The sequence below is a fragment of the Acomys russatus genome, chromosome 1 (assembly GCF_903995435.1).
Source record: "Acomys russatus chromosome 1, mAcoRus1.1, whole genome shotgun sequence".
NCBI classification, from domain to species: domain Eukaryota; kingdom Metazoa; phylum Chordata; class Mammalia; order Rodentia; family Muridae; genus Acomys; species Acomys russatus.
In genome coordinates, this window is record NC_067137.1 from 96,615,255 (window position 1) to 96,627,311 (window position 12,057).

General features: G+C 49.1%; 1 protein-coding gene across 1 annotated transcript in view; it reads left to right on the forward strand.

Annotated features, from left to right (window-relative positions):
* Lrrc74a (leucine rich repeat containing 74A) overlaps positions 1 to 11,842 on the forward strand; it is a 31,539-nt gene extending 19,697 nt beyond the window's left edge. Inside the window, exons 10-14 of the mRNA XM_051148654.1 lie at positions 1,134 to 1,229; positions 4,008 to 4,154; positions 7,119 to 7,226; positions 7,984 to 8,066; positions 11,761 to 11,842. Coding sequence (XP_051004611.1) covers positions 1,134 to 1,229; positions 4,008 to 4,154; positions 7,119 to 7,226; positions 7,984 to 8,066; positions 11,761 to 11,842 — 516 coding nt within the window. The remainder of the gene's footprint in view (positions 1 to 1,133; positions 1,230 to 4,007; positions 4,155 to 7,118; positions 7,227 to 7,983; positions 8,067 to 11,760) is intronic.
* Positions 11,843 to 12,057: the final 215 nt, after the last annotated feature.

The window sequence follows — 12,057 nt, forward strand, 5'->3', positions numbered from 1 at the left end:
CTGACCACATGCTCCCTCCTCCTAACTCCTATCCATGCTTCACTGGCTCTTATCACCCTTGTAATAATAACCTAAGCCCACAAGGTCCTCCATGTTACAACCTTTTCTGGTTCTAGGGCCTCCTCCTCTCTGCGCCTGCTTATGGGCCCTGTGCTATCACCCCACCCCCATGCTCTTCCCTCCAGCACACCTTCACCCTTGCCTGCTCTTTTCTTCTTCGGTTAATCTTTCCCCCTCCCCATCTCTGCTCCTACTCCCCCTTCAGATATGATTAGTCTTCCCTCATCCCAGCAAGGCTTCCCTCAAGGATCACCTACCTGTGCTGGACCCTCTTTTTTTGCTTCTACAATATGTCCCTCTGTCACTTCTGTCATCAAACATGGAAGAATGGGTGGGTGGATGGGTGAGTGGATGGGTGGATGGATGGGTGGTTGGACAGATGGGTGAGTAGATGGATGGTTGAGTGGATGGGTGGATGGATGACTAGTTGGATAGGTGGATGAATGGTGGTTGGATGGGTGAGTGGATGGTTGGATGGGTAGATGGATGGGTGGTTGGACAAGTGGATGAATGAATGGATGGGTAGTTGGACAAGTGGATGAATGGATGGATGGGTGAGTGGACGAGTGGATGGGTGGGTGAGTGGATGTTTGGATGGGTGGATGGCTGATGGATGGTTATATGGGTGGATGGACGGACAGATGGGTGAGTGGATGGTTGGATGGGTGTATGGACTGATGAATGAGTGGTTGGATGGGTGGATGAATGGATGGATGGCTGATGGGAGAGACTGATGAGTGGGTAAGTGGATGAATAAATGGATGGTGAGAAAGACTCATTAGTGGATGCATGAATAGATGAATGGAAGGTAAGCTGGAATAATGAGTAGGTGAATGGATGGGCAATAGATGGAGAAAAGGACGGACTTGTGGGTTATGGGTGCGTAGATAAATGAGTGCTGAGTGGTGAATGGGGAGACGGAAGCATGTATGGTCAGACAGATGGACAGGAATAGATACAGGAGTCTAGGAGGGAGGTAGAGGTTGTGATTTGATGGTGAAGGCCAAGTTGCACTCTAACACAGCCTCCCTGCCCCCATCTCAGCCTCCTCCCACTGTGCCCTTCTCCCACAGCTTTTCCTGAATCCTATGAGTATGGAAGGGGCAGTGTTTCTTATCATGTCCATCAAGAGGAACCCCAAATCCAGGATGGAAGAGCTTGACATTTCTGTAAGTGATCACCAGTGTCACCAGCTGTGTCCCTCACAGGCTCTCACATGCAAGAGGCAAGGGGCTAAGTGATGGGAATAGCATCACAATGTGAAATAATTTACTTGATCCTGGGAACCCCAGATATGAGCCCCTAAGGGTATCAGAGGAAAACAAAACAAAAAAAGAGAGGTGGAGAACTCCAGAACAGAATTTGTAGACTACCAAATTCAGTAATAAGCGGACTGGGTCTCAGAATGTTCTAGAATCCCCTCCCCCAAAATTTTCAGCTCTTGCTGGCCTGACCTGAAACTTACTAAATAGAGCAAGCTGGCATCAATTTCAAAGAGATCAGCCTGCCTCTGTCTCCCAGTGTGCCACATACCTGGCCAGAATCCCAGGATCTTTAGGACCCTCCTCATAAACGAGTTTTTGTTTCACAACCTGTGGCCCGTTGTGCTCAGAGTTGCCTCTGTAGGTGATCCCTTCAGAGCCTCTTCCCCAGTGAGTCTCAGGCTGGGGTGAATTGACATTTAAACCTAACCATCATGAGGGTGGGGCCTCACACTCCGTCCCTTTGTAGCACAGACTTTCCCTCATTTCCCACTTTGCCTACCAGGAATCTGAAACACAGCCATTAGGTCATTTGCCCAGGACCCCATCCATAGCAAATGGGAAACACCCAGGAGTAAGCCAGCGCCCTGCCTCCTCCTCTCACTCTGTGAAGGTAGCGAGAATCCATTTCGTTCGCTTCACAATGGTGTTTTGTAAGATTACCCTATGACCCGCAGTGATCGGAGTCACGGGATTTTGAACATCTGAAATTAAATGCCTCTCTCCTTGAAGACACTGCTGTTCTTCACTCCCGTTCCTTCACCTGCCCCTCCCTGCTCCTCTTGCTCCTGAATCTTTCTCCTCAGAGGCCCCATCTCTCCACACTCACACTATAGCCGTGACTGCACCAGGATACAAAGCCCCTCGGCCCCCACCCACACTGCCCCAGAGTCTCAGCCATGTTCAGGTTTCATAGCCATTTGCATACCTGACCCCGGCAGGTGAGAGGCACGGATGCAGGCTTGGTACCCTTGAGGGAACCTTTAGCCATCACTGCGTCGGGCTTAGATGGCACAGAAGTCCCTGAGCCATGACCTAACCACCTGCCAGAGCCAATAGACTGAGTTAGCCAGTTGGTCTCTTTTCTGATACTGAGTATGTTATAAAGAAAGGATTGCTATTTAGTTCACATTTCCAGAGGCCGAATGACCCTGAAGCACGGCACCAGCTCTAGTGAGAGCTCTCTTGATCACCTTACCCTTCAGCAGATGGAGTCATGGTAGTCTCACACAGGGGAAGGAAAGGACACTGCATGGAGAGACAGGAAGCCAGAGATTGAGTCTTAGGCACTGACAACTCCTCCCCTTCCTCCTCTTCCTCCTCCTCCTCTTTTGGTTGTTTTTTGGGACAGGGTCTTTCTGTGTAGAACTGGCTGTCTTCAAACTTGCTCCGTAGACCAGGCTGACCTCAAACTCCGAGGTCTGCCCGCCTCTGCCTTCAGAGTGCTGAGTTTAAAGGGGTGCACCACCACCGCCTGGACTGACAACTCCTTGAATATGACACCTGTTCCTGTGAGGGCAGTGACCCCATGACCCAATCTCCTCTCACCAGGCTCCACCCCTGAAAGATTGCCCCTCCCCGTTCCCCAGCCCCCGCTATTCCCCCACTGCCCCCAACTCCTCAAACTGCCACCCTGAGCACCAAAGGGTACTCAGCACCACACCAAAGAAAGCGAGGCTTGCCTAGCCGATAGAGAGCAGGCTGGACCACTCTTCCAAAGGACGCACATTCTCCGTGGCCTGGAAGCCAGCTCTGACTTCTTCCGAAAGAAAAGTTTCTATTTCACTGTGAGCAGTAGCAGGACAGTCCACATCGGGGAGCCTGGGAACCAGCTCTGAAGAACATCGTCCACACAGATGTGGACCTGTCGGGGTATCTGCTTACGCAGAGAGCCTCTGATCACTGTCATTGTGCCCTGTCCATCAAATGTGGGCACTTACAGTTGCCGTCTCAGGCAGAGCTGAGTGAGTTGATAGCTTGTGACAAACAAGCCAGTCGAACATAATGGAAACATTAAATCAAAATCTCTTAGGAGGCCTGGGTATGTTGACACATGCCTATAATCCCAGGGCTCAGGAGGCTAAAGCAGATGGGTAACCACGCATTCCTATGCTCATCCTCAATAGTAAGCTCAAGGCCAGTCCAGGCTGCAGAGTAAGACTATATATACATATATACATATATATATATATGCATGTTTATATATAATAAATGTAACAAATATAATTTTTTAATTTGGGAAGCTTAACAGATCAAGTCACAAGCTACATAACAGCAGGATGGCATTGAGAATGTAGCTAAATTTCGTAGACTGCTTGTCCAGCCCGCACAAAGTTTGGATTCTGTGCCCAGCACCCCATAAAACTGGCCATAACGAAACATGCCTATAATCTCAGCACTTGGGAGGTGGAGACAGGAGGATCACCATGAGTCCAAGACCAGTCTGGGTGCCATCCAAGACTGTACTAGATTATAGAATGGGACGCTTTCTCAAAAATTAACCCATGACATTTACAAGTCAGCCGCAAGCTGGGAAACACCATCCACACCAGCTCAGAAACAGAACAAACCAGAAAGAGCTGAAGTGCCTGAACTTGGGTTGGCAGAGAGGGACGGGTACTCTGGTCAGCAGGCAAATGGCACGATGATAGCACACCCACTGTGGTCCCCCTCTCTCTGCTGCAGAACATTATGGTATCAGAGCAATTTGTGAAAATCCTGGATGGGGTTTGTGCCGTTCACCCCCAGCTGGATGTAATATACAAGGGACTGCAGGGTCTTTCCGGCTATAAAAACAACTTCCTGTGGGCAAACCCCATAAAGCTGATCCAGGTGAGTCCTTCCCCCACCCAACCTTAGAGCCCCAGAGAGCTCTGGAGGAAGCTGCCACATGCCCCGAAATCACCCATCCAGCACTGGCTCTCTCTGATTGTCTGTGATCTCTTCTCCTCCTCCTCTTCCTCCTCCCACCCCTCCTCCTCCTCATTTGGGGGGGGGACTTCAAGACAGGGTTTCTTTGTGTAGCCTTGACTATCCTGGACTCGCTTTGTAGACCAGGCTGGCCTCGAACTCACAGCGATCTGCCTGCCTCCACCTCCCAAGTGCTGGGATTAAAGGAGTGCGCCACCACTGCCCGGCTCTTCTGATTTTTGAAATAATATTTCTCTGTGTAGCCTAGCTGTCCTGGAATTCACTATGTAGACCAGCTTGGCCTCAAACTCACAGCTACCTGCCTGCCTCTGCCTCCCAAGTGCTGGCATTAAAGGAGTGTGCCACCACTGCCTGACTCCATGTGAACCTTCCTAATAACGTTCCTTGCATGGAGACCTGAAAGATTGCCCTCGCATATTGGGTCCCTGAATACTGCCTCATCCCAAAGGAGGGAAGAGCTGAGATCTGGTGGAAGTAGGGGGTGAAGGCACAGGATAGAGTCCACTACCAACAAAGGCAATCGCTGAGGCCTTCTGTGCCTCAGTACTTTCACCTGTAAAATGGGAACAGACTAGAAAGGTGGCTGTAAAGACCAACTTACTTAATAGGTATGAGGTGCTCAGAGCAGTGCCTGGACGTAAGTGCCCAGTGCTTTCTGAGGCTGGATGTTGAGGCACCCAATGTTTGGCAGAGTCCCTTATTTCTCAGAACACACCTGACTTGAGTCCTCTCTTAGTTTGTCTCCAGAAAATCACAACAGGTAGGTATGATTGTGACATTTTAGAATCAAGTGACTACTGAAGCCTGAAGGAATGTTGCATCCTGGGTAAGGTGTTTCTCAGGTACGTCTGTTGCATCCTGGGTAAGGTGTTTCTCAGGTACATCTGTTGCAGCCTGGGTAAGGTGTTTCTCAGGTACATCTGTTGCAGCCTGGGTAAGGTGTTTCTCAGGTATGTCTGTTGCAGCCTGGGTAAGGTGTTTCTCAGGTATGTCTGCTCCTCTGCTGCCTGCCAGCTGGGGGTGCCATGCAAATGCAGCTTCTGTGTGTATATACTTCTTCAGCCTGCTTCGTGCCTCTGATTGGTCCTCTCTGTGCCCCAGTTTCCAAAACTAAATTTAAAAGGGTCTTACATGAAAATTATTACATGTGGGGCTGGAGAGATGGCTCAGTGGTTAAGGCCACTGACTGCTTTTCAGAGGACTCTGGTTCAAATCCCAGCACCCACATGGCAGCTCACAACTGTCTGTAACTCCAAGATCTGACACTCTCACATAGACATGCATGCAGGCAAAAACACCAATCCACATAAAATAAATGTAAATAAAAATTATTTTTAAAAAGAAAATTATGTGCAAGATTCAGAAAGGCAACGGTATCAAGTTTATTTAGAAAGAAAATGACTGCATAGGAACCAGAGGAAATGGGTTTTACACAGGAAGACATATGCAGAGCGACAGTCCCACCTCTTGTTTTAAAAGAATATAGAAATGGAGGGTGACATGAGCAGGAGGAACTGAAGCCTCGGGGATAGACTGACAGATGCCACAGGATCTCAGGAGCAGCAAAAACAAAACAAATTTAAACTTGAGTATAAACCTCAAGTGCCTGGGCAATGGAGGCCAGCCTGAACAACTTACTGAGACCCTGCCTCAGAATACTAAGTAAAAAGAGGGCTAGCTCATGGTAACACATTTGACACGTGTTCAATCCCCCAACACTACAAAGAAAAAAGGGAGCATATAGAAGAAAGAATCTTCAGGTAGAGACCAAATAAGACATCTGTGTAAACTATAGTTGGGGAGAGGGAACCAACTGACTGAAAAGATGGGGCAGACTTAACTTAGTAATGGCCAATAGAAAATGTCACAGGAGAAAAGTGATGAAAGTGACAGTGGCCACAAACTTCATCAGAACCCAAGTCATAGACACCCCAGGATGAGGAAAGAGAAAAAGGACTTCCTGGCAGAGGTGGGGCTGGGGAAGGAAGGTCCCAGGAGCATAAGATTAGCGTGAGCAGAGCATTGAGCATGATGGTTCTAGCAAGATGGTGCCTGCCATGGGAGCAGGGAGAGTTGGCACGCAGACGGAGTGCAAGCAGCCTTCGGGAGACTCCAGGTGGGGTTTCTCCATCTGAGGAAACCTGGGACTCCAGACTCATAAAAAAGCTTAAAAGACAAAGCTGGCCAGAAAGGCTGGGCCAGATATGGTATCCTCAACTTTCAGACCATGAGTTGGGGTTTGAGTTCATCTGGCAAAAGGGAGTCACAAGCTCTGTTGAGCTGTGGAAGTAATGAGGATCCACCAGGACCGAGGGGTGACCTGACTAGAGGAGTGACATCAAAGGATATAAATAGAAATAGACTACATTTAAGGTTTCCTGGCAAAACACTTCTCCATGTATACATTTGTGGGGTACTGTGAGGACCCTAGGGGTGCCTAGGGCCTGTCCAACCAATCATACTGCAAGACTGTGATTTAGTTGTGTGGTCTCTCAGCTGAGAGAATCCCCATCCTCCACCCTCAGAGCACCAATGGCACAAGTATTAACAGAGGCCATTTCTCTGGTCACTGTCCAACCGTACTCCTGTGGTACTGAGGCAGCCTAGCAGCTTTAGTGTCCCTGTGTGCAGTCAGGGAATGGATGGACTGAGTGGAGCCTCTGTTGGCTTGGGCTGAAGTTGCTCGGAACTGAACAGACACAGGACCCATCCCTCCCTGCCTGCACCTGATACTTGCTCTAAAAAGCACAGATACCTCAAGCGGGCATTTCTGGGCCCAGGAGTTTGGGCCTCTTTTGGGGGGACAAGATGTGATAGCCGTAATTAAGCCAACTGCTTGTTGCTCGCATCTCCTGCTTCTCTCAGAACTATATAGACCAACAGAAGATGTCATTTGGGGAGTTCTTCAAGAGCTTGAATCCCTCAGGATCAATGACGATGTCTGTGGGGGATTTCCGGAAAGCCATGATACAGGTATGCTGATTCCCAAAGACTCTGGGTGGTGTAGGGTAGGGGGTGGACAGGCAGGCATAAGCTTGCACCTAGACCCAGAGGGAAACTTAACACCTCCCTGAATTCCCTTCTCAAATCTCCGTCATGTGGCCTGATGCCATTCCTTGCCCCAGATGAACAAGTTCATCTCCGAGCCCTTTCCCCCACTGCATGTGGCTCCTAGGAAGAAGAGAGTGGGAGAAAAGATTGTTTCCTCATAGCTCCCACATTCTCCCTTTAGCCGTACCAGCCTACCTGAACCCCACACGCCCTCTTACCAATATAGTAACTAGGTACTGGAGGTCCCCTGAAATGTATGCATGAAGGGATTAATTGTGACAGCATCCTAAGGCCTTAGGCCCAGGTCTAGGGAGCCTGGGCAAGGTTGAATGTTTAGTTCCAGAACCCATAAGGCAAGGGAGCTGACCAAGGACCAGGGTGCTTGGAGCAAGAACGTCCCTCCATGGTAAAGAGTGCAGCTCAGTCCACTGCAACAGGCCACCCATTGCCTCTGAATCCTTAGCCCTTGTCTCTCCTCCGAAGCAAAGGTCTTCCGAAGGCAGGATGATGCTGTGGAAAGCAGCTGCCCCCGCCCCAGTACCTCCCTGTGGTAGGTGTAGTCACCTCTGAGGCCTCAGCTGCCACCAGTGGTCCCCAGAGGAGTTCCCAGAGACAGGATGGGGGTCACTGGGTGTAAAGGGGCAAAGGGCTGCATAACTCATTACATCCACCTTCTCAGCAAAACAAGGTCCCCATCAACCGGTACCAGGTCAGGGAGCTGATAAAGAAGCTGGGTGAGAAGAAAGGGATGGTGAACTTCAGGTAAGCGCGGCCCTCGCTCAGCCCCTCCCTCCCACCTGCCGAAGGGCCCCAGTGGGATGCCTGTCATCCCTGGGACCACCCCACCTCTGTCTGTGAGACGGAGTACACTACCTACGGTACCCCAGATGCCTCATCCCAGAGCCCAAAGTTCACCGTCTTTCTCATCCATCTCAGTTCACTGATGTAGCAAGACACTGGGACCCATGTCTGAAGAACTCCAGCCTACATGACACAGGGACAATGTTCAGGCCTCCAAGGTGAGAACAGGAGGAACTAGGGGTGGGGGTACGCAGGGGCCTGAGGGAGGCATCGGTTGAGCAGTGCTTCAGCTAGGCCTGGCGAGACGAAGACACACATGCCATGTTTCCACTTAGAGGAACTTATGGGAGTAAGTTCACCACTCCCATGACATGGCTTCTGGGGATCAAACTCAGGGTGTTTGGCTTCTGGAAAGGGCCATTAGCTGCTGAACCATCTTGCTGGGGTTTTGAGGGGGTCTGTGTGTGTGTCTACGTCTGTGTGTGTGTGTCTACGTCTGTGTCTGTATGTGTCTGTGTGTCTGTATGTGTGTGTGTCTGTGTGTGTGTCTGTATGTGTGTGTGTCTATATGTGTGTGTCTGTGTGTGTGTCTGTATGTGTGTGTCTGTGTGTGTGTCTATATGTGTGTGTCTGTGTGTGTGTCTATATGTGTGTGTCTTTGTGTGTCTGTATGTGTGTGTCTGTGTGTGTATCTATATGTGTGTGTATGTGTGTGTGTCTGTATGTGTGTGTCTGTATGTCTGTGTGTGTGTCTGTGTGTGTGTCTATATGTGTGTGTCTGTGTGTGTATCTGTGTGCATGTCTATATGTGTGTGTCTGTGTGTGTGTCTGTATGTGTGTGTCTGTGTGTGTGTCTGTGTGTGTCTGTGTGTGTCTGTGTGTGTGTCTGTATGTGTGTGTCTTTGTGTGTCTGTGTGTATGTCTGTATGTGTGTGTCTCTGTGTGTGTGTCTGTATGTGTGTGTCTGTGTATGTGTGTCTGTATGTGTGTGTCTGTGTCTGTGTGTATGTGTGTGTGTCTGCGTGTGTGTGTCTGTGTCTGTGTGTCTGTATGTGTATGTCTGTGTGTGTATCTGTGTGCATGTCTATATGTGTGTGTCTGTGTGTGTGTCTGTATGTGTGTGTCTGTGTGTGTCTGTGTGTGTCTGTGTGTGTGTGTGTGTATTTGTGTGTCTGTGTGTATGTCTGTATGTGTGTGTCTCTGTGTGTGTGTCTGTATGTGTGTGTCTGTGTATGTGTGTCTGTATGTGTGTGTCTGTGTATGTGTGTCTGTATGTGTGTGTCTGTGTCTGTGTGTCTGTGTGTGTCTGTGTCTGTGTGTATGTGTGTGTGTCTGTATGTGTGTGTCTGTGTGTGTGTCTATATATGTGTGTGTCTGTGTGTGTGTGTCTGTCTATATGTGTGTGTCTGTGTGTATGTCTGTATGTGTGTGTCTGTGTGTGTCTGTGTGTGTGTCTGTATGTGTGTGTCTGTGTGCGTGTGTCTGTGTATGTGTGTGTGTATGTGTGTCTGTGTGTGTGTGTCTGTGTATGTGTGTGTCTGTATGTGTGTGTCTGTGTCTGTGTGTCTGTGTGTGTGTCTGTATGTGTGTGTCTGTGTCTGTGTGTATGTGTGTGTGTCTGTATGTGTGTGTCTGTGTATGTGTGTCTGTGTGTGTATCTATATATGTGTGTGTCTGTGTGTGTGTGTCTGTCTATATGTGTGTGTCTGTGTGTATGTCTGTATGTGTGTGTGTGTGTCTGTGTGTGTCTATGTGTGTGTCTGTGTGCGTGTGTCTGTGTATGTGTGTGTATGTGTGTCTGTATGTATGTGACTGTGTGTGTCTGTATGTGTGTGTGTCTGTGTGTGTGTGTCTGTATGTGTGTGTCTGTGTGTGTGTCTGTGTGTGTGTCTGTGTGTGTCTGTGTGTGTGTCTGTGTGTGTGTGTGTCTGTGTGTGTATCTGTGTATGTGTGTCTGTATGTGTGTGTCTGTGTGTGTGTCTGTGTGTGTGTATGTGTGTGTGTGTCTGTGTGTGTCTGTATGTGTGTGTCTGTGTGTGTGTGTGTCTGTATGTGTGTGTGTGTGTGTGTGATCTGAACTCAGGTCCTCATGCTTGCGTGGCAGGCACCTCACCTCCCATCCTAGCAATCATCCTTATTCCCTTTCCTTTTAATCCAGTTTCCTAAACGCCTGGAAGTCATAACAGCCAGTCAGGTCTGGAGAGAAGCTCCAACAAGAGATGTCCCGGCAACTTGTGGTGGCTGAGAGGAGATTAAACTGATGGTCAGATGGACAGATGCCATGACCAGAGCTAAGTGTGAGCAAATAAAGTCTGGCTTGATTGCAGTCACCTCTGCACTGCCAATGTCATTCCCTTCAGTGGGGGGAACACTCAAGGTATGGCAACTCTCAGAGGATACAGTCTAGGTGGTCACACACACACACACACACACACACACACACACACACACACACACACACATGCTATAAAAATGTTTAGGTCTTGAGACAGACAAAGCTAGGTGTGGTGGCTCATACCAGCAATCCCAGCTCTCTGGAGGCCAAGACAGAAAAGTTTATTGCCATAAGTTTGAGGTTAGCTTAGCTTATATAGTAAGTCCCAGGCCAGTCTCAAACAAACAAACAAACAAACAAAACCATAAGGGACCAGAGAGATGCCTCAGAATTTAAGAGTATCATGTCACGCACATACTTGCACTCACATACATGAACACAAACCGAAAAAGAGGGAAGGAAGAGAGGAGGAAAGAGGAGAAAAGAGAAGTTTAGCAAAAAGAAAAAAAGGAAGAGCCGTGAGCCCACTCAGAGCTCGGGTGGATTGGCCAGGCTGTGGCACGCTGAGGGATGCTGAGTGTGACGTCACCAGTTACCACTGTGGCACAATCAGGGCAAACAGCGCATCATGCGTTCTGGGCAGGATCCTCAGACAGGGAGATGACTGACAGGTCAACCCGGCAGACGACTGCTTGCCTGTGGTCAGTGCCACAGCCTGAACCGAGCGAGTGTCCATTAGTTGGGTGGTAACTTAAGAGCTCAGGGATGAGCAAATGAGCACCATGTTAGGATGGTAGAGAAAAAGCGAAGCATCGGATATATTGGGGTGTTCTGTGGCTCTCAGAACTGTCTCCTCAAAGAAACGTAAGGTTGGTTTTTTTGCTTTGTTTTGTTTTTTTAAGTCACAGGTCCTTTAAATCTTTCATAACCTACAAAGTTAAAATTATTATGAAGCATCCATAACTGGCACGGTCCAGGGAAACCCAAGGATTGTATGGCTGGAAGGGACATCCAAATGTGTTACAACAAAAAACTGAAAATCAGAATGGCTATGCATCAATAAAAACTTTCTGTCATTATTGCAAATTTGATTTTCCTTCACGCTGATTTCTGGGATTGATGGGTAGTCTAGAGAGCAAAAAACCTACCCCTACCACCACCTCCAGTCTTCTCAGCACCCTTTGACAGTGACATTCCACCCTAAGTAAGAGAGAGACACATGGCCACACCCAACATGCCAAAAGGGACTGCTTTTATCAACTCCCAAAGGTGGCGTCATTTCCATTCGTAGCCACTAGGTGTCAGGTCAGCTCCAAAAGTCCTCTCGAGAACCTTCAATGAGCTCTTTAGAGATGGGCCCTAAACTTGGAATCTTCCTAGCACTTCCTCCAATATCCAGAACATCCGCCCTCGGAACCCAGCCGGATCAGCCCCCGAGAGGCAGCAGCCCACACCTGCGTAGACCCTCCCCCCTCCAAGGCTTTGTGTTCTCGCTGTCCATCGGAGTTACTAAGAACTGCCGTGCACTTCTGTAGTAAGGGCGAAAAGCTGGCGGAGTTACACAGCTAGTGCCCTATCTTAGCGGGCTGGACTGCAGGAGCACCAGCAAGCACAGCCCAGCAAGCAAGGCTGCTGGAGCCTGGGGATGGGAGGAGCAGCGGCAACCCTACCTCTACT